Source organism: Euleptes europaea, chromosome 10 (assembly GCF_029931775.1).
Source record: "Euleptes europaea isolate rEulEur1 chromosome 10, rEulEur1.hap1, whole genome shotgun sequence".
Classification (NCBI taxonomy): domain Eukaryota; kingdom Metazoa; phylum Chordata; class Lepidosauria; order Squamata; family Sphaerodactylidae; genus Euleptes; species Euleptes europaea.
In genome coordinates, this window is record NC_079321.1 from 34,702,382 (window position 1) to 34,725,056 (window position 22,675).

At 45.6% G+C, this 22,675-nt stretch overlaps 1 protein-coding gene across 1 annotated transcript; it reads left to right on the forward strand.

Moving 5' to 3' along the window:
- Positions 1–1,787: 1,787 nt before the first annotated feature.
- Positions 1,788–22,208, forward strand: FAM110C (family with sequence similarity 110 member C). Its single transcript, XM_056856734.1, has 2 exons — positions 1,788–2,937; positions 22,143–22,208. The coding sequence occupies exon 1, from the start codon at positions 1,823–1,825 to the stop codon at positions 2,903–2,905; it is 1,083 nt and encodes a 360-aa protein (XP_056712712.1). The 5' UTR covers positions 1,788–1,822; the 3' UTR covers positions 2,906–2,937; positions 22,143–22,208.
- Positions 22,209–22,675: the final 467 nt, after the last annotated feature.

Genomic DNA, 22,675 nt, shown 5'->3' on the forward strand with positions numbered 1-22,675 from the left:
AGGAAATTCACAACTACCTTCCCCCTCCACACCCCTAGTGACCAGAAGATGGCCATGATGCCCTCCTTAATCAGCATTGCTGACAGATGGCCATCTAACCTCTTCTTAAAAACCTCCAGGGAAGGAGAGCTTACCACCTCCCGAAGAAGCCTGTTCCACTGAGGAACCGCTCTAACTGTTAGAAAATTCTTCCTAATGTCTAGACGGAAACTCTTTTGATTTAATTTCAACCCGCTGGTTCTGGTCCGACCTTCTTGAGCAACAGAAAACAACTTGGCACCCTCCTCTATATGACAGCCCTTCAAGTACTTGAACATGGTTATCACATCCCCTCTCAGTCTTCTCCTCTTCAGGCTAAACATACCCAGCTCCTTTAACCTTTCCTCATAGGACTTGGTCTCCAGACCCCTCACCTCCTGGTTCTGTTATGAAGAAGAAGAGTTGCTTTTTATATGCTGACTTTCTTGACCTTTTAAGGAGAATCAAACTGGCTTCCCTGCCTCTCTCCACAACAGACACCTTGTGAGGTAAGTGGGGCTGACAGAGTTCGGAGAGAACTGTGACTAGCCCAAGGTCACTCAGCTGGCTTCATGTTCAGGAGTGGGGAAACCAACCCGGTTCACCAGGTTAGAGTCCGCTGCTCATGTGGAGGAGTGGGGAATCAAACCCAGATTGGAGTCAACCGCTCTTAACCACTATGTCCCACTAGCTGTGGGGAAACATGAGAAGTGTGGCTAGTAAAGTGGGCAACCAGACAGAGAGAAGTGCGGTGGGAAAAGTGACAACTGCCGAGCTGTTTGAAACAAGCTAGTTCTGTGGACTGCAACCTGGGAATCTTCAGCAATGACATCCTAAGAAAATGGTTCTTGAAACCAAACAGATGCTAGAAGAAAGAGCCTACTAGCATTCCTGCCAATTCTATATTCTGATGGAGGTGTTTTTTTGTTTGTTTTTTACTAACCCATGGATCTGCAGCTGTTCAGAAGCAGTTTGCCAGCATTCACAACGTGTTGGCAATTGTTCGCAACAGGACTTTTGCAATATGTCTCTTTCCGGTATGGCTCTCCAGTTTTTGGTAAAGCAAAAGCCCAAGTACATTATGCAACAGTGTGGGATAAGTGAAAAGGGGAAAGGTTTCCTGTCTGTGTCTTTGCAGCCTGTTTGTACAGACGGCAGCACCGAAGTCAAAGGTCTGTAGAGTCACCAAATACGTCTGGGCCCAGGACTCCCGTGCCCTTCCACCTCGCAGAGTCTTTCAGAAGTTCCTCTCCCCTCAGCATCTCGCCCGGGCAGCCTTTGCAGCAAGACTCCCCTGGTATTTTCATTCACTCCCCGGCTGCTGCGGTAGGAGGAGACAGCAGGAAGCAGATGCTAAACAAACACTTTCATTAGGGCTCGTCCTTGCTAGCGGCGATGGAGTGTTGATGGTCGGAGCCACTCCTCTCACGTCAATGAGCCCTTCTCCCTCCCCGGTGATGTCAGAGAGGCCTTCCGCACTCAGGCAGGATTGGCTGTGCCTGGCTCGCAGGGGCTGGCTCAGCCGAAAGGTGAATGTGCAAGGAAGCAGCTGAGTGGAGGTGTGTGCAGTCAGAGTGTCTGCAAGCAGGCACAGCCAGCCGGGCTTTGCTGAAGCACAGGAGTTGTTCCTGCCTTCGGAAGTCCATTTTAAAAAGCAGCAGCAGCTGCGTGGCACTTTGGAAATAATCCCTGGATGTCTTCTACCTGAAGAGTAAGGCCAGAGGAGGAGGGGGACGGCGAATGTTGCGCGGCCCGGTTTTCTCCTCCCTGGACTGTGAGTGAGCTTGGAACACCTGGACCTGCTATGCCAACGGAAATCTCTCGTGCGGTGAGAATGCATGCCATCTCCGGCTTCCATTCCTCGCTGACAGGGCGGCTTCTCAACAAAGGCCCCGGGTACCTTCGCAAGCAGATGGAGGCGGGCACCCCTGGCAGGAAGAGCGCCGTGGAAAGGCTGGCAGAGGATAAGGCCAAGTACGTGAAAAGTCAGCAGGTGATCAGCACCAAGCAGGAGCCGGTCTCCGCCCTCAGCTCTGCTTCGGAGAGCAGTTGCGAGAGCAGCTCTGTGGAAAGTAAAAAAGCCAGCAACAACTTGGGGGAGGGGGAAAGCGTGCAAGTCGTGGAGCAGGTGAAGGCGGTGGACTCTGGCCCGGCTCCTCTGGAACACGGCCCCCCCATTGCCAGGCGCAGCAGCTCCAAGAGGCAAATCAGACCGGACTCTTTAGTGATCTATCGCCAGAAATGTGAATTTGTGAGGGGCCAAAGCAATGAGAACAGCCGCGGGAGTTTAGTCAGAAGGCTGTTCCAGGGATCCTTCAAGGACAAGCAGCTGGTTTCTGAGGCATCCAGAGCCATCCTCAAGGAAGACACCGCACCTACGACAGAAGGGCCTCTACTGATTGAAGACGTGGGCAATAAACTTGATGTGGCAGGGCAGAACACAGCCCCAAGCACAGGGACAGCAACCGTTCTTGCCAGCAGATGTGAGAACGCTCCCAATCGGTCTGCGGTGCCTCCTGAAGTGAGGAGGAAAGGTCTGCACCGGTCCCAGTCGGACATTAGTTCCCGATACTCGAAATCATTCTCCGAGTTTGACACTTTCTTTAAGTACTGTGGCCTTGAGCCAGAAGTAATCGAGGACCTCGGACAAGAGAACTTTTCCGTGGCTTCCGACAACGTCTCTTTCCGGATCCGCAGCATCAGCGTGGCAACGTCAGAGAGCGACTTCACCAGGCACAGTGGCGATGATGGGTTGCTGGAAGAAGAACTCACAGAGCAGGTCCCCACGGGCCTGTCAGTGATTGAACGCAATGCTCGGATAATCAAATGGCTGTACACGTGTAAGAAAGCCAAGGAGAACAAAAATGTGCTGCAGGAGTTGGAGTGATGTCTTCCCTTCCCAAAATGAATTGCAGCTAAGTAAGTATCCGGGGAGTGCAGAGCCGAATAATGTCAGGTTTATACTCTATCTTATGTTGCTTTGAATACCTGTAGTAAGATCTCTCTCCTCCCCATCCAGGAGAGCAAAGGAGGACCCTACAATATGTGGGCACTACTAATGTACATAAATCTTCAGTTTGTACTATTCTAAACTGAGGATGGGGGTGTTGACTGTCTGCAGGCCTACAAATGAGTACCATCTGTTAACTTGGAATGTTTACGGAGGTTTTACAGGGCTGAAATGTATTGATATTAATGCTTTACTGGTTTTATATGATTTTGCTGTATTTTCTACTGGTGTAGAGTACCATGTTGTGAGCCGCCCTGAGCCCGGCTGCGGCCAGGAAGTGAGGGCGGGACATAAAACGAATAAATAAATAAATATCAATCAATCAGTGGAATACAAAATAAACCACTACAAAAACAAAAGTTATGCAACCTTGATAAGAGTAGATTGACTTCAGAAGTTGCATTCTGAGTTTCACATTCTGTGCTGAAGAACATTTATTGTTGGTTGTGTTACCTCACCTACAATACACAAATGATTACTTCCCCTAAGGCAGAATCCTAAAACTCTAAGCTGATTTTAAAGAAATTGTGTACTTTGCTACAGTGGGATCAAAACCTCAGAGGAAAGTTAAAGTCAATGTCTGTAGTTGATGTTTGCACGTAGCTTCTGCCATCTGCAGCCTCCTGCTTGGGAAGTGTCTGACTGACACCAACTCTGTGACCAGAAAACCTAGAAATTTGCTCCAAGCTTTAATTATACTTTCTTAAGATAAAGTGAAGCCCTTGCTGTTTACAAGCTGTCTGTTCTGAAACTCTCCCCCTTTCCTTATTTCTCTCCCTCACCTAGGCACCTGCAACCAAGAGGTGGTAAATTAAATGTTTGTCAGTCCCTCTTCCACACCTTATTTTATTTGAAACAGCTCCTCCCATGTTACCTTACCAGTTTGTACCAGCTGATTCCCTAGCAGTTCACATTATCTGATCTGTTAGGGAGGGAATTTTTTTCTTGCTGCCCTGCTCTGTATAATTTATTTTGTTTCTCAGTGGTACAGGGTGGATGAAGTAGATGCACCTGTGCTGAAAGCAGAGTTTGAACATTAGGGCAGTTCATCCATTTTCTCTAGGTGAACTGATCTCTATCGGCTGGAGATTAGTTGTAATAGCAGGAGATCTCCAGCTATTACGTGGAGGTTGGCAACCTTACCAATGAGGACCCAAAGCAGTATACACATAATTCTCCTCTCCTCCCTTTTATTGTCACAACAAACCTGGGAGATAGGTCAGGCCACCCATAGCAGATCCTAGACTGACAATGTCACAAAATCTTTGTCTTTGTCCATACTGATACTGCTTTACTGAGGGTCAGTTCAGTCCCTTTGCATGTGAGCAGCCATGGTTCATCCTTCGGTATGTAGATGCCCTTAATCATGTGGAAGGATATGAGTCTGAACCAGGAAATACACAATATAGTGATAAACACAGGGCCGGGAAAGATGGATCCTATCACATGAACTGTTGCTATCTATAATTATTAGCAGCCCATTTCACATTAATGTTGTCTCACATGACTATGGTCATGTGAATGGCCAAAGATGAGCCTTGTTTCTTTGTGCCTGAAAGGAACGGTCCTACCCATCTCATGATTGGTACATGAGTGTTCCTATTTTCTTCTCTGGTTATTTGTTCGGTCTTCTAATGGCTTTGAACTGCAGGTGTTTTCTTCTGGCAAGTTATTGTAGAATTTATGGTTTTACCTTTTGAATACTAAGCTGCCTTGAGCTAAAAGAGGAAAGTGGAGTATAAAAATATTATAAATAAAGAAATAATTTCCCAGGTATGTGCATATTGATAGCATGCAACATGTCAGATAAGCTTCCATAAGCATTGGACAAAACCTAATATACAGCTTCTCATTGCAATAAATGGACCTTTCAGATTGGCATTAAAGTACACTCATTTGTTCACTGTCAGTGATACCAGCACACCCTCTGGGAACACATGTACATAAGGAGCTCTGCATAAGCAGTGACTGCTGCACTCTATTCAGCAGCAGAGACTGGTTGAGAGCATCATGCTGATGGTGCTGCTGCAGTCGTCTTGTTTGGGACTTCCTGGAGGCACCTGGTTGGCCACTGTGTGAACAGGCTGCTGGGCTAGATGGACCTTGGTTTGATCCAGCAGAGCCGTTCTTATGTTCTTATGTTCCTATTTTATCATGCACAATCAAGAAACAGAACAGCAGCTTAGTGAGTTCAGGGAAGAGGCAAGTCAAACTGCTGACTTCCAAGTGCTGTTTTCCCTGGTTGCATCCCTGGCTTAGATTGCTGCTGTGTCCTGGGAGCTCTATATTTCGCTGGCATGCAAAGGCCAAATCTGGATCAATATCATGGTGTATGGGGACAAGGAGCTTGACCCCCTCCCCAGAACCATTTTCCCTATGTGAAATGGCCTTGATGAGCTGTTCTTTGCTCCATTGGCAAAACTGATGTGTACCTGTATCAGTACGACCGGGCAAACAGAGCCTCCTTGGCCATGTCAGGTTGGGGAAATGGTGTAAGGAGAAAGTCTCAGCCCATTCTCCCTACATGCTGCAGTCTTAGGGTTGCCAACCTCCAGGTGGTGTCTGGAGATCTCCCGCCATTACAACGCCAAAACATCAGTTTATCTGGAGAAAATGGCCACTTTGGAAGGTGGACCCTAGGGCATTATACCTCACTGAAATTTTCCCCCCCACACCCCAAACCCTGCCCTCTGCAGGCTCCACCCCCAAAATCTCCAAGTATTTCCCAACATGGAGCTGGCAACCCGATGCAGTCCCGAGCCGAATCAAGCCCTGCTGCGCTCTATCTCCCTCAGCCCTGCATCCTCAATATAGGGAATAGCAATACTGATTTACCTCATATCAGCAAAATGCTTGGAATGGTTGAAAGCACAGCATACATCCTAAGCGTTCTTATTAAAGGAAAACTAAAACAAGAGTTCAGTGGTGCTACAAACAAAATTTATTCTGGCATAAGTCTTCATGAGTGAGAGCGCTCTTCACCAGATGCCAAAACGTATACATCCATCAGGCCTGATTTTTGAACAAAGCAGAAATGTTGAGACAGGGAGAGAAAGTTACAAAGTAGGAATGCCAGCCTTCAGGTGGGACATGTGGCTCTCCTGGAATTACAGCTCATCTCCAGACTACAGAGATCTGTTCCCCTGGAGAAAATGGCTGCTTTGGAGGGTGAAGTCTATGGCATTGTACCCCACTGAGGTCCCTGTCCTCCCCAGGCTCCATCCCCAAACCTCCAGGAGTTTCCCAACCTGGATCTGGCAACCCTACCCCCCATCCCCTTCCAGTGGCCAGGAAGGACTTGGCAACTCTTCTACAAAGAGAGGCCAATTCAAAATAAGATCCAGTCAACAATCCACTTTCCATGGCTGTGAGACACTTCCCACTGTTGTTAGATAGTCACTCCTGCTGAATTAGTTTTTAAGATGATACCGGACTCCTGGTTTACTTTGCAGACCAACACAGGAACCCATCTGGAATCTCACTGAGATCCAGCGTGGTATAGTAATTAAGGTGTCAGACTAGAATCTGGGAGACCTAGGTTTGAATCTCCACTCTGCTATGGCAGCTTGCTGGGTGACCTTGGGCCAGTCACACACTCTCAGCCTAACCTACCTCACAGGGTTGTTGTGAGGATAAAATGGAGGAAGGAAAAGGATGTAAGCCTCTGTGGATCCCCATAGGGAAGAAAGGTGGGTTATAAATAAAATGAAGGAAATAAATAAACGCACTAGCTGATGTTTGACAGAATGGTCTCCTCTTACCTTCTGTTAATACCTGTAAACTAAATAGTGATGTTGTTGATTGGTCATGTGGGAAACTGAGAAAATCATGGGCCAGGTCAGGACGGTCTCTCTCCTAGAAACCCTTTATTTGGGAGACCAATTGACTTGCTCCAAAGTAGACCAAAGTGCTCAACTCACAAATAGCAGACTTGGTAGGGTTGCCAGATCCCTCTTCGCCACCAACGGGAGGTTTTTTGGGGCAGAGCCTGAGGAGGGCAGGGTTTGGGGAGGGGAGGGACTTCAATGCCATAGAGTTCAATTGCCAAAGCAACCATTTTCTCCAGGTGAACTAATCTCTATTGGCTGGAGATCAGTTGAAGTAGCAGGAGATCTCCAGCTACTACCAGGAGGTTGGAAACCCTAAGACTTGGCCACTGGAACCCTCCTTGCAGCCCAGGCAATTGCCTTATTCTGCATTGTGTTGGATTGTTGCACATCACATTGAGCACTTTGTGGAAAAACAACTAAGATGTTTTATGAATGAGTACCACAACCCAGTAATCAAAAAGGGCAAGAGTCCAGTAGCACCTTAAAGACTAACAAAAATATTTTCTGGTTGGGTATGAGCTTTCGTGAGCCACGTGAGCTTCAGTATCTGAAGAAGTGAGCTGTGGCTCACGAAAGCTCATACCCAACCAGAAAATATTTTTGTTAGTCTTTAAGGTGCTACTGGACTCTTGCCCTTTTTGACTACTGCAAACAGACTAACACGGCTACCCACTGTGAACAACCCAGTAAGGAGCTGATCTTGCTCCCCCCCCCCCCCCGCCACACACACAAACCACCCATAGAATCCTGGCGCTATGCAGAACGCAGAGGTATTTCAAGTGATAGGGGAGGGATGGGCCTGCCTCCTTGTTCCCCCTTCAGGCTTTTGTTTAGAGAAGGAAGAGGCAGAGACCTGCTGCTATCAAGGGTGGAATTCCCAGGCTGAAGACTTTGCAAGAGATCACAGAAGGAGGAGGACAGTGGGGGAGGGCAAAGGAAGCAAGGAAAAGTCTCTTCCTCCCTTTGCTCCTCCACTCACCTTGAAAGATGATGGGCCTCCACTTGTAACATGTGCATGAAAAGATGCATTTAAAAGGACCACAACTGAGCCGGGCATAATGTGTAACTTGATTTGCATAGAACAGAGAGTTGTGAGGCTCAGTTTACCAAAGTGTTGACCCAACACCTCTTTTTCACATTAAAACAAACCCCTAAGTGCTCCATTGTTATCTACGGCCTTGCATTAGTTCCCTTCCGCCTGCCTTCTGTTAACTCACCCAGCTTTTACAACAACAATCTGTGTTTACCAGCCTCAGGTGCAATCTTCAACCCAGTGGTTGGATTGAGATTCTTGGATATTGTTTAGGTACTGAAATAACGTATGATGAAATCAGCTATATAAATGTTTTCTAGCTTTTTATTGGGGTGTGTGTGTAAAATAGTTGTACGCTGATTACAATGGAAACCAAGACTGTATTTTCTCTTACCTAGCTGGGGCTGTGGCAGTTACATCACACAGTGGAAAACAAATAGGTAGCCTAAAATGGAGGAATCCTGGTTTGGGGGAGGACTATTAAAAAGGATACAAATTTGATAGCTTTTGAACAGGATGCCTTGGTTCAGCATTCCCAACCAACTGTGTCTTCAATTTGTATGTGTGTAAAGAGCCATCAAGTCACAGCCGACTTATGGTGACCCCAGCAAGGGGCTTTCAAGGCAAGTGAGAAGCAGAGGTGGTTTGCCATTGCCTTCCACTGGAGAGTCTTCTTTGGTGGTCTCCCTTCCATGTACCCACCCTGCTTAGCTTCCAAGATCTGACGAGATCGGGCTATACCCTCCAGTGTCCTCAGTTTAGCACATCTTAAATGTCACAGGCTGGACTACCATGAAGGAAGCTTTTCCTTAAGCATAGCACAAATCTTATCTCTGTTCTTGAGGAAACCTGCTTTTCTAGAACCATCCAGTCATGAGACAGACAAATCACCACCACATGTTAAATGTATGCAATTAAAAATTGCTCCTTGACTAAGCATTAATGCTAGGGTAGTCAACTGCTTGAGGAAAAAGTGTCCTGTCTCCTTAACAGAACCTTAATGGGATGTTATTTGTGTGTGTGAAGTGCCATCAAGTAGCAGCCAATTTAGGTGATATATTTATCTCCATGCTATGAAAGGTCAATTTCCACCCATTATGAGTTTAAATATTATTTTTCCATATTGACACATTAGTCCCTTTGAAGAAGAAGAAGAGTTGGTTTTTATATGCCAATTTTCTCTACCTTCTTAAGGAGAATCAATCCAGCTTACAATTGCCTTCCCTTCCTCTCCCCACAACAGACACCTTGGAGGTAGGTGAGGCTGAGAGAGTTCGAGAAGAACTGTGACCAGCCCAAGGTCACCCAGCTGGCCTCATGTGTAGGAGTGGGGAAACCAAACCGGTTCACCAGATTAGAGTCCGCCACTCATGTGGAGGAGTGGGGAATCAAACCCGGTTCTCCAGATTAGAGTCTGCCGCTCTGAACCACTACACCAAGCTGGCTTTTTGGTTCTTTGCTCACTCAGAAGCCCATCTCACTGAATTCCTTGCTTCTAAGTAAGAGGGCATAGAATTGCAGTCTGTTCTGCAAAAAAAATTAGGTGCTCGCTGTTATTTCTGACACAGCTGCCATTGCTTCAGTGAAACTGCTCAATGTCATTTTAATTTTTATCCTGCCCTTTCCACAAGGAGCTCAGGCAGCACATACATACAGTGCTCTCCTCCTCCACTGAATTCTCACAACAACCCTGTGTTAGGCTGCATGACAGAGTGACTGGCCCAAAGTGAGCCCACAGAGCTCCACAGTAGAGTGGAGTTTTGTTTGAACTGGCTCCCTCCATATCCTAGTCAGACATTTTGGGAAAGTTTATTCCTGGAATCATGGGACTTCTGTGGAGTAATAGCCACGTAGGTCAATGGGTTGTAGTGAGGAGAAAGAAGGAGGTGAAATTGCTCCCCTTTTCTGTCAGTGAGCCTTCAGAAGACAGAAGAAGTATTGTCCCCTTCTCACTGCAGCCCAGCAACCCACTTGGTCCTGCAACCCTGGGAATAACCAGCGTGGTGTGGTGGTTTGGAGCGGTGGACTCTGATCTGGAGAACCGGGTTTGATTCCCCACTCCTTCACATGAGCGACACAGGCTAATCTGGTGAACTGGATTTGTTTCCCCACCCCTCCACACAAAACCAACTGGGTGACCTTGGGCAAGTTACAGCTCTATTAGCCCCACCTACCTCACAGGGTGTCTGTTGTGGGGAGGGGGAAGGGAAGATGATTGTAAGCCGGTTTGAGTCTCCCTTAAATGGGAGAGAAAGTCAGCATATAAAAACCAACTCTTCTTCTTCTTCTTCTTCTTCTTCTTCTTCTTCTTCTTGAGCTGGAAATGGCTGCTGGGGGAAGGGAAAGCAGGGGTGATCCATGACCATCAATGCCTTCCACTGATGGATCACTTGATCCACCCTACTGGTCTATATGGTTGCTTGCATTATGTGAACTTGCAAAGAATTGCTAACGTTAGTAAGGACTGTTTTATATTGTTAATGTCACCAAGAATAGTCCGAGATGATAAATCAAATCCCCATGTTTGCTAGTGGATTTCATGTGCAGAAATAATACATGTGAGGTCTAAGGCTATGCATCTTTACTTCACTGAGTTCAATGGGGCTTACTCCCAAATAAGTGAGCAGAGGATTGCAGCCTCAGTTCTTTTTACTCACTTCCTGTCTTGTAGTACAACCCCATGCAGGATTACTCCAAAATAAGTTCCATTGTGGACCACACATACATGTGCAACAGTGAAACATCTACTCAGAATGCTTCAAGCTGTATTCTAAAAATTGAGTACCGGTATATATCTGAGAGTAAGGATATCTGACTTTTAGTAAAAAGGTGTTATGAATATTGCATTATGACCCCATTATCTGTCAACTTCCTTAGCAACTGTGTCCATAAGGAACTCTTGATCTGACAGATTTATCAAAGGCCATTTATGCAGTTTCCCTCACGGTCACCCTGCCAACTACTCCGGTGCTTCATTTTGATTCCGCATGCCTTTCCCGTCCGTCAGAGGTCACTTTGCTCTCCCTGCACATTTCTGCGCATTTTGCCGGTGTTTCCAGATGTTGTTTTAGCGAAAATCCAGAAAACGTGGGCAAAACCTGCAGAAACGTGCAGGGGCAACCTCTGACGGTTGGGAAAGGCATGCATAATCAAAACAAAGCACCGGAGCAGTCAGCGGGGGTGACTGCCAGGAAACAGCCCTGCATCAGTGGCCAAAAGGTGTCTTTACAAAAAGTAAGGCTATCCTGCTTCTGTCCTGGGGCCTTTTAGCATTCCATACTCATGGCACATGGTGGTGGCTTCTTTATCATATAAGAGAGTCATGTTCCCATCTTGAGAAAAGGGTAAAAAGATGGAGGCTCATGTGGTCTGGGTGCTGAGATTAGATTGCATATGATAAGATGCACTGGGGAATGGTGGTTTTCACTAGGTGAGCACAGACAAACCAAAGAAAGTGCCGGCAAGGCCGAGAAGCATGCTGACCCAGGTGTAAAAGAAAGGCCCCTCAATAAAATCCCACCTCATTCTGTCCTATTCTTTAGAACAGCCTTGATTCCAAAGATGAGAGAGAAACCATAACGATTTTAAAAGAGTTTAATCTGTTGGGTCAGGGTAGTATGTCATTGAAGCAGAGCTTCCCCACACGACCTTAAAACCTTGCTAAAGCCTTTCATAGGAGCCAGGTGCCCTATTCCTTGGGGCATCTATTGCTTAAGGAGCATTGACAGTAAAGGAGCTGTCAATGCGTAACTTCATTCACATCTGCTTTCAACCCCCAAACCAGCTTTACAACTTCCTGCTGCGAAGCCAGCTTTCTTTCTTTTTTTTGTTTTCTTCCTTTCTGCCCTTTGACCAGCCTGTAACAGCTGTAAATTTTCATGGGTTTAGCAGCAGAAAATGATGGGTTCTCTGTCTTAATAGAGGCTGGATGGGAAGCTGTTTGCGAGATGATGTTATTTACCTCCATGCCACAAAAAGCTTCTGCTGCCCATTTCTATATATTCAGCCTGCATTAAAGGGGGAAGAGCCAACATGGTTAAGAGTGACAGACTCTAATCTGGAGAACTGGGTTCAGTTCCCTGCTCCTCCACAGGCAGCTTGCTGGGTAACCTTGGGCCAGTCACAGTTCTCTCAGAACTCTCTCAGCTCACCCAGAGGCAGGCAATGGCAAACTACCTCTGAACATCTCTTGCCTTGAAAACCCTATGGGGTCGCCATGAGTCAGCTGTGACTTGATGGCGCGCACACACATTAAAGGAGCAGAGCATTTTTCTCCAGGACTGTTGGCAACCCTGCCCCCTACCCCTTTTAAAAGAAATACCTGGAAAATCACTCACATGTGCTAAGTTTCTTTTCTCATTTATTGAACATGAACACATGAAGTTGCTTGATACTGAATCAGACCATTGGTCCATCAAAGTCAGTATTGTCAACGCAGCCTGGCACCAGCCCTCCAAGGTCTCAGCAGAGGTCTTTCACATCACCTACTACCTGATCCTTTTAACTGGAGACGCTGGGGATTGAACCTGGGACTTTCTGCGTGCCAAGCAGATGCTCTTCCACTGAGCCACAGCCCCTCCCCAAGGGGCAAGAGTTCCCAGTTCCATTAGTTGCATTAACAACAGAAATGTCTTTCCTTTGTGACCTACTATGATATAGTGCTACAGGATGAGAAAAACTGCACTCTCTGAAATATTTCCTGTGGTGCAGAGTGGTAAGCTACAGTGCTGCAGTCAAAAGCTCTGCTCATGACCTGATTTCGATCCTGGCGGAAGTCGGTTTCAGGTTCGAGGTTGACTCAGCCTTCCATCCTTCCAAGGTCGGTAAAATGAGTATCCAGCTTGCTGGGGGTAAAGTGTAGATGACTGGGGAAAGCAATGGCCAACCACACCTTAAACTCCTAGTAAACATCGGGATGTGACGTCACCCCATGGGTCAGTAATGACCCGGTGCTTTAATAGAAGAAACAAGACTCCTATTCTATATTGCATCTGGGGATCTTATCGGGGTACAAGTACACATTCAGTGTCAGATGTTAGATATAAGATTCCTAGTTCCATGTTCACTACTAACATGCAAAGAAGGGTGGCAGAGGGAGGAATTAAGAAGCAGGAGGAGAGAGTGTTTAACCCTTCTTCCAACTTGCTGCTTCTCCCTTGCAACTCCATCTGGTTTTTCCCACTGGATTGGATAATACGTCTCAAGCCCCCCCCCCCCAAAGAGAGCACAGATAGAAAAAGAAAGACATTGTGGAGGGGAAGGGTTAAGCACTCCCTCCTCCCACTTGCTGCTTTTTATCCGTGAGACACTTTCGCCCACGCATACCAGTGTGCACAGTGGCAGCAAATATAGGGCTGGGGCTTGCCCACATGGCTTAGAAAATTCTTGGTGATTTGGGGGTGGTACCAGTGGAGGGAGCTCAGCAAGGATGCTGTGTCACTCGAGGATGTCTGTTTCTCCCAGGCACTATGGTATATCATTCAGTCCATCCTCCGAAGCAGCCATTTTCTTCAGGAGAACTGATCTCTGAAGATCAGTTGTGATTCTGTGAGAATTCCAGGCCCCACCTAGAGGCTGGCAATCCTATGCTAGTCCTAGAAAAGAGCAAGAGTCCAGTAGCACCTTAAAGACTAACAAAATTTCTGGCAGGGTAGGAGCTTCCGTGAGCCACAACTCACTTCTTCAGATACAGCTAGAATGTGAGTCAATCTATCCTTAAGTAAATAGCAGTCGTGATTGGATTAAGTGATTGGATTAGGTGTGATATGCAGAGGAGTAGCAGGTGTGGAGAAATTAGCACTGGTGATGAGATAGGAATTCCAGCTCTTTATTCAATCCAGGAGAATGCATTGTCTTGAGCTTCATTATTAATTTTAATTCTGCAGTCTCTCTTTCTAATCTCCCTTTGTAAGAGAACTGCTACTCTCAAATCAGCAACTGAATGTCCTGAAAGGTTAAAATGTCCCCCCACTGGTTTCTGAATGTTGTGGTTTCTGATGTCAGACTTATGTCCATTTAATCTTTGTCGCATGGACTGGCATGTTTGTCCAATGTAGAGGGTGGAAGGGCATTGCTGGCATGGGATGGCATAAATCAGGTTATAAAATGAACAGGAGTATGAACCTGAGATAATACGGCTGACGTTGCAGGGCCCAGTGATGGTGTTGCTAGGATCTATGTGTGAGCAAAGCTGGCACCTTGGTTTGTTGCAGGCCTTGTACCGGAGTCCACACTACTGTTCAGTAGCTTATCATTGTGGGTGAGAGGTTTTTTAGGTTAGCAGGCTTTCTGTAAGCAAGAAAGGGTTGCCCCCCCCCCCCCCAGTGTCTTAGCGAGGGAAGAGTCACAATCCAGCATTGGTTGTAGGTCAACTCATTAATAATACGTTGGATTGGCTTGAATTGTGAGCTGTATGTGACCACTAGAGGTGTTCTATTGTCATTTCCCTTGGGCTTGTCTTGTAGCTATGCTAGACATGTCATTCCAGTCTCATATATAGAGAATTCTATACATGTAAAGTTTGCAACTATTTATGAGGGTGTCTGATAGAAATTCAAAGTAACTACACTTAACAGACAATAAAACTACTGGGAGGGGATATCTATTGGACAGTCTTGACATCTAATTTCAAATTTTGTACTACCCTGTGGATAATTTTTCATATGCCTGCCAGAGCACATGACACATTTCTCAGCATGCCACAAACAAGCTCTCCTAAAAGTAAAAGCATATCGGCTTTGCAATTAAGGTTATGATATGTAGCTTGAAAAACCACAGACACAACCGCTTAGCCAAATGATCTTTGCTAACCTAAGCTACAAACTGCGCCAGTAAAAATGCATCATTGTGTCTTCACGTAATTGATTAGTCAGAGGATGAGCCATTTCGGGAGACAAACGAGCGTGGGATACCTGCAAGCCTGAACGCCTGGCAGTCTTGCCATTCAAGGAACTTCCTGCCATGAAGCAACACATCCTGACGCTGGGCAAATATTGGCTGTTGTCCCAAGAGCAAACAGGGATGCCTGTGCTTGTGAACCACTTTACCAGGCCCTTCGGCTTTTAAAGCAACAGCAGCCAAGATCCTTGTTGGGGCTAGATGCAAAATGCTGTCATTTTATGAAGACAACATCCCCCTGCAAAAGCCGAGACAGAGAAGAAAATAGGGACACTCGTGTACTAGGAAACGCCCCTAGTTTCACCCCAAGGCTCATGGTTTGGGTTGATTCTGTCTTTTCTTTCCACTCCCCACTCCCAGCAAAGTACAAGTGCTCAAGTTTGTCTCTGCCTGCTGTACAATGTAATCCTGCCCTGCCCTGCCCTGGCTTCTGAAGCAGGGCATGTTAGCAAACTGGCGGTAACAGTTTTTCTTTTTTTAAAAAAAAAGTTTTAAAAAACATTTAAAAGAATTCGTATATCCAAAATTGTGCCTGTAGCAGAACAGTTATCATTCAAAAGCATGCAGCAACATTGATGGGCCATATTAGTGTAGGGGGAATAGAAGGGCATTGACATTTGGGTCAGCTCCCATTGACATATCTGGGCACTACAGCCAAAGTGAGCGCCCCCAACCTGTGCCTGGTCATTCAGAAGTAAGTTCTTGTTACAGTAGGACGTACTCCTTGGCATAAGAGTGTAGCCTTAACTTCTAGAAATCCAGTAGAGGATCTGAAACTTGGAAAACCCTCACCTATGAACAGGTGCATGTATACATACACTAATGAAGCTGTTAAAAAGGCAGCTCTGATATCTTCCCAAAACAAACTAGAGGCTATTGTCGAAGGCTTTCACGGTCAGAGTTCATCAGTTCTTGTAGGTTATCTGGGCTATGTGACCGTGGTCTTGGTATTTTCTTTCCTGATGTTTCGCCAGCAGCTGTGGCAGGCATCTTCAGAGGAGTAACACTGAAGGACAGTGGGGGTTACCGCACTTGTATTCCCAGCAATGTATTAAAAGTTTGAAAATGTTATAAAAAATACTGTTCTCACTTTCTATGTATTCCCACCGATGTATTAAGAGTTTGAAAACGTTATAAAAAATACTGTTCGCACTTTGTTTGGCCCCTTTAGTTGTGAAGACGTCTTCCAACCATTTATTAGCAGTGGTATCCAAAATCCCTTTTAAAGCGATGTTTTTTCTAACATTTTCAAACTCTTAATACATTGCTGGGGATACAAAGTGCGGTAACCCCCAGTGTCTCTCAGTGTCAAAGTGTGTTGGAAGAGTAATATATATATAGTCAGAAGGGGGTTGGGTTTGAGCTGAGTCATTGTCCTGCAAAAGTATCAAAGGTAATGTGCTAATCATTGTCCTGTAAGTATCAAGGTAATGTGCTAATTAGGGTGTGGTATGTTGATGTGCAACCATTGTATCCTGAAATGATCTGTTAACACATGGAATCCAAAGCTAATCCATCTCTACTAAATGGTTCTAGTGTAGTGTGATGTAGCATGGTGGTTAGAATGTAGGGCTAGGACCTGGAATGCTTTGCTTCAAGTACGTATTCAGCCATGAAGCTCATTGAGTGATCTTTGGCCAGTCACGTCCTTTCATCTTGGTCTACCTCATGAGGTTGTGGTGAAGATAAAAATGACGAGGGTAAAACTACGTATTCCATCTGGAGCTCCTTGGAGGAAGGGGTGGCAATCCATAGACAGACCAAAAGTAGGACAACATGCAGAAGCAGCATCCCAGCTGGACTCGGTTAACTTAGGCAACAAAGTTTTTGTATGAGCTTGGCCTCGATTTTGTAAAGATGCACTTACATGCTCCAGTGGTTCTAATGATATCAGTAGGACAGATTGAATTTGCAAAACTGAGCACACAAGGCTCTTGGCAAACATTGTTTGGGGTGTGCAACTCATGCCATATAATGAGCTTATTAAGATTTTCAGGAAGCCAACCACTGGGAGTCATGCAATTTTTTCCTTAACAGATCAAAGTGCAAAATGATATGATAGCTGTGATAATCCATGCTTGCCTTCCTTTGTGAGCGAAACTCCGCCTCCTGCAGGATCAATGGATCAAATGGCAAAGGGAAGAAACAGCAGCCTTTCTTTCCTCATAAACTATTTACAGCACATGGTTCAATGCACGTCTCAAAGCATTCAAATAACCACCGCAGTCTGATAAACGAATGTACACAGAAAATGGTAAACAGTGACTTTGTTAAATTGTGTTTTAGATAATAAGATCAGGGTATGCTGTGACTTGAAGGCACTTTACACACACACACATGAAGGGAAAACCCTCCCAAGCTGTTACCACCCTAGAATGTGGTATTAGGGTCCTTTGACCTCTAAACATGGGGGAAACGCTCAACCATTATGGCTTATAGCCACTGACTGATCTATTGACACAATGAACCGGGGTAAGCTTTTAACCAGAGTGTGAAACCAGAGTTTGACAAAAACTAAACCTTGTTAACATTATCCAGGGTTAGCTCTGGGGTGCACATAATGCTACACTATGGTTAAATGCTGACAGTGGAGAAGATGAAGCTGATGGCCCAGCGCTACCTCTGTACCAACTGCCATTAAGAATAAATACAGTATATCATTTACATAGTGGTGACATTACAATTAGGTGGATCCAACCTTCCTCCAAGGAGCCTTCCTCTAGCCTAAGAAGCCTTCTTTCACCTTAAGTGACTCTTCCTCCAAGGGAAGAACCATTTAAGTTGAAGGAAGGCTTCAAACTTTGCTCAGTGGAGTGTGAGGATCCACCCCAATGAGTATGGCAAGACAGCTGCCGCGATCATCCTGACAAATGACAAGAAGAATTCTACCATTCTGCTACATCCCCTGATTTCTTATCAGATCTGGATATTTGTAAACACTTCTCCAGTAGGAGAAAAGTTACAAGCAGGCAACCAACTTTCTAAGTGTTTACATGCATCTTTTGCTTTTAAAAATACTGACTTTACTCTTAGCTAATTTATAATTGCTGATGGTGAGCTGGCTATGGCTTTATATTTATTTTGATTTTTAACTTGGTGTTGGTTGTAATACTTTTTTTACAGTGGTGGCTTTTTGAGGCCTGATTTGAAATGTCTTTTTTGTATTTTTAATGTGTTGTTACCTGCCTTATGGGTCCATTTTAAAGATAGGGGAGCAGAATACAAATAATCAAATAAATATAAAGAAATGACCTCTGGATAAATGCTTTTCTGTATTCCCCCATTAGGAGCACCACTTTTTCCTGCAAGGGCTTTATGATGCATTTGGAAAGGCCCAGGCATTTTGCAGGGGAGAGGGAAAGGAGCAATGCCGCCATGGTAACTTTGCACAATGAAACGTTACAGCAGTTAGACTGGACTGGAGCCAAAAGGTGCCATTCCACTAGCATCATGGAAGTTACGGGGGTGTAATGGCTACATGGTCAGTGGAGGACAAAGGAGCAATTTTTGTCAGTTCCCTCTCTGCAGATATCCACTTTGGCTCCCACAATGTTCCTGAGGGTCCTTTAACTCCCCATGAGCAGCATTTTAGTAAGCTCAGAGTGAGGAGGGATCTGGAAGATCCTGCTGCAACATTTCTCTCCACCGGTAGTGTTCTGAGTCCAAGCCAGTGGCCCTAGCCAGCAGCAAGCACCATCTTCACAGAAGCTTAATTAGAAACCGTCTCCCTTCCAGCTGGTTCAGGTGTCTCTCTGGTGATTTCAACCCCAGGTAGGCTTCCCTGCCGCACCTGCTGGGAATGCAATCCCTAATTGCAGAAAATCCAGACCCATCCCACCCACACGGATGCTAAGCCTCAATTTGCAAGAGCGCTCTTAACTAGCAGTTAGAGGAGCTTTCCTACCGACAGCCCTTAACGCCCACATTTCTCCTTGACAGCAATTATTACCAGACAATCTGTGGGAACTGCCCTGAGGTTGCCCGCTTTGTGTTTGGTGTCAGCCTGGCTTCATGCTGTTTTTCAGTGCTGTCCTTAACCTGGTTGTGTCTCAGGCAGTCCTCTTTGTTGTCTAAACATTGGCTAAAGGGGGGGGGGGGAATGCAGAGCTAATGCAAGCAACAGGAGACGCTTGGGCTCCAGTTTCCTTTGGAGTACATGTTCGTAGGCTGCAGATTTGCTAACACTCAGTGGGTGAGGATCTAGGGATGGGGGAAAATGCCCATCCTGGGTTTGACTCCTTTGTTGGCTGCCTGATGGGACTTTGGGCAGAGTGACCACCATGCCTGGCAGATTTTCTTGTGCCTCACTGGAAAAGACAAGCGATGAGCAAGTATGTGTGGGTGTGCACTTCCTGAATGAACAGGTTTGTTTTTTGTTTGTTTTTACAAAGCTCTGAGCTTTTAATGGGTCATAAGCTGAGCCATGAATCTTTTATATTCCCAGTTCAATTTTTCATGGGCTGCTATTATGATGGGTAAAACAGTGCATTAATAAATAAAATGGATACCAACAACACTGGAAACCTATTTAGTTCAACAAGAGGATAATTAAGGAAGCTTCTGAAAAGGCAATTTAAGCTCTAACGGAGCTGAATGCATAGTCCTAGGAACAACATGGCAAAGAGCTTTACTTGCAGCACATTAGCATTAACATTAATTCCAACATTAGCAGGGCACAAACATGGAGTTCCCATGAGGTTGGGTCTTCAAGTCACCAGAAAACACAACCACATTGGGGATCTTTCATAACACAGAAGGTAGACTGACATTTCTGAAATGGGGTGGGGGTGGGGAATGTATGAGAAATCATAGTGTATCTGTTCGGAATACAATATGAATCATATACAAATGTTGTTGCTGCCCTATTGATTCTGCTGTTGTGTAGTATATATGAATGGGGGCTGAAGACAGGCAGGGGCAATGGAGACTGGGTGTCATCTAATACAAATGCAAACCCTCAAAAGCAGCTCCCATAGACACTCCAAGAGAGTTATGCCTCTGTTATTTCTATAGTAAAACGGTGAAGGATGCCTCTCACAGGTGATATCAGTATACATCTTTGCATAACAGGGGATTTGATTGGTGTGATTTTCCTTATTTTTAATAATCTTATTACTCAGTTTCACAACAAGTATACATAACCATACACTAAATAACATAACCAGTGAGGGGAGAAGCAAATACAAAACAAAAAACTAAGAAGAACTAGTCAAAAAGGGCAAGAGTCCAGTAGCACCTTAAAGACTAACAAAAATATTTTCTGGTAGGGTATGAGCTTTCGTGAGCCACAGCTCACTTCTTCAGATACAGCTAGAATGTGAATCCATTGGTCTTTAAGTAGAGGAACAGTATGTAAATGTGAATAGCAGGCTTGATGGGATTAGGTGTGATATGCAAAAGAGTCTGTGATGTCCAGGGGAGAGATGGGTGTGGAGAAATCAGCATTGGTAATGGGCCTTCATGGCCCATTACCAATACTGATTTCTCCACACCCATCTCTCCCCTGGACATCACAGACTCTTTTGCATATCACACCTAATCCCATCAAGCCTGCTATTCACATTTACATACTGTTCCTCTACTTAAAGACCAATGGATTCACATTCTAGCTGTATCTGAAGAAGTGAGCTGTGGCTCACGAAAGCTCATACCCTACCAGAAAATATTTTTGTTAGTCTTTAAGGTGCTACTGGACTCTTGCCCTTTTTGACTACTGCAAACAGACTAACACGGCTACCCATTGTGAATTAAGAAGAACTAAACTAAGATAAAAATGTTTAAACTTGTTGTTATGCAAGTGGGGACCCGCAAGAAACCTGCGGGAGCAGCAGTCCCATTCCCCCCACATTTGCTTCCTCCCCACTCTTGCTCACTCGTCCTCCTGCCACCCGTTTTCTTACTCTGTCACCTCTATGCCTGTCATTTTCTCTCCTCATCCCTCTTCTCTTTCTGCCCCCATCACCCTCCTGGCTGCCCACTGCATCCTTTCCCCCTCCCACAGCAGCAGTGGTGGCAGCAGCTCTCCCTAACTGTGGTATAGTGATAAAACTGTCAGGCAAGGACTGTGGAGAACTGGGTTCAGGTTCCCACCCTGTCATGAAGCTCACTTACACCGGTCACCTTTTCTCAGGCTAATCCACCTCACAGAGTTCTTGAGAGGATAAAATGGAGGACGGAGGATCGATGCCTGCCACCCTGTCTCCTTGGAGGAAAAGTGGGATAAAAATGTGATGATGATGACGATGATGATGATGTTTGAAGTATGAAGCATCAATAGGGTCACCAATCTCCAGGTAGTGGCTGGAGATCTCCCGGGATTACAATTGATCTCCAGGCAGTAGAGATCAGTTCACCTGGAGAAAATGTAGGGTTGCCAGGGGGGTGGTATTGGTGGGTAATTGCCCGCCAATCCACCCAGTCACTCTGGAGTGGCAGCCACATGCGGGTGCATGCACGCGATGATGGCACATCCGGTTTTACTTCAAAACCCCCAAATTTTGGGTGTTTGAGTGTTAAAGCAGCCACAAAACCCCAAATTTTGGGGGTTTGAGCGGTAAAGCAGCCGCAGCAACGCAGTGCTTCCAGAAGTAAAACCAGAAGTGCCGTCATCGCATGCACATGCCCACGCATACCTGCGGCCGCCCCAGCCCTGCCCCCCAAACCTCCCACTGATCATGAGGGGGAGCCTGGCAAGTGGCAACCCTAGGAAAATGGTTGCTTTGGAAGGTAGACTCTATGGCATTCTACCCCATTGAAGTCCCTCCCCTCCCCAAACCTTGCCCTCCTCAGGCCCCACCCCCCAAATTGCTAGATATTTTCCAACCAAGAGCTGGCAATCCTAACTAAAGCAAATTTTCATAATGAAGGTGACTGGGTCCTCTTGATCAAACCACTAAGCTTCAGTTTGACAGAGTCTGGACTAAGGCTAAAATGCCATTGGGATTTTTTTTAATCACCTCAGTGATGGTGAGGCCTAGGGTTGCCAACCTCCAGGTAATAGCAGAAGATCTCCTGCTATTACAACTGATCTCCAGCCGACAGAGATCAGTTCCCCTGGAGAAAATGGCTGCTTTGGCAATTGGACTCTATGGCATGGAAGTCCCTCCCCTTCCCAAACCCCGCCATCCTCAGGCTCTGCCCCAAAACCTCCCACCGTTGGCGAAGAGGGACCTGGAAAGTAGTGAGGCCTAAAAATGCCTCTCAAATGTCTAGTATGCTGCTCAAGATCAATTGATCAAGGAGCTTCTAAGGGATAAAAGGAAAAGGAAAGTATCAAGCTGAATAAATTATGTTCATTAGTAGCAGTATAAAGTGCTACAAGATGTTTAAATAATATTTTGTTCTCTTTTCTTAGAACTGAAGTATTCTCTGAACTAATCAGAACACGAACTTGCAGCAGCCATTTCTGCCATTCTTCCTCAGCTGTGTAACGTCCTGCAACCCAATAACACTATGCTTGGCTGAACTGCAACCTGAGTCTGGGAGTCAGTAATAGCTTTTGGAAAAGAAGGAAGAACCATTCTGAAATCTGTAGATCTGCAAATCATTGCCCCATAACACCACCATGAGCAAATTTAAGGTTACAACTGTGTTGGTTCATGCACATCTGAATTTTCTGATTACCAATCTTTCAGCAAAACAGAAACCAGGAAATAATAATCTCCAAGTGCTGCTTCCTAGAAGATGATTTCCCATATGAATATCACTGAAATCACAGGAATAACTGAATATCCACGATGTATGGCAAATATATGAGTCAGTTTTGCTGGGTGCTAAGAAGTTGCAGTGAGCAGAGATTTCCCAAGGACCTACATAGAGCAACAAAGAGATGTGTACAGTTGTTTCACATTATTGATGTGTGCATGGTTGACATTTCAGCTCAGTTCA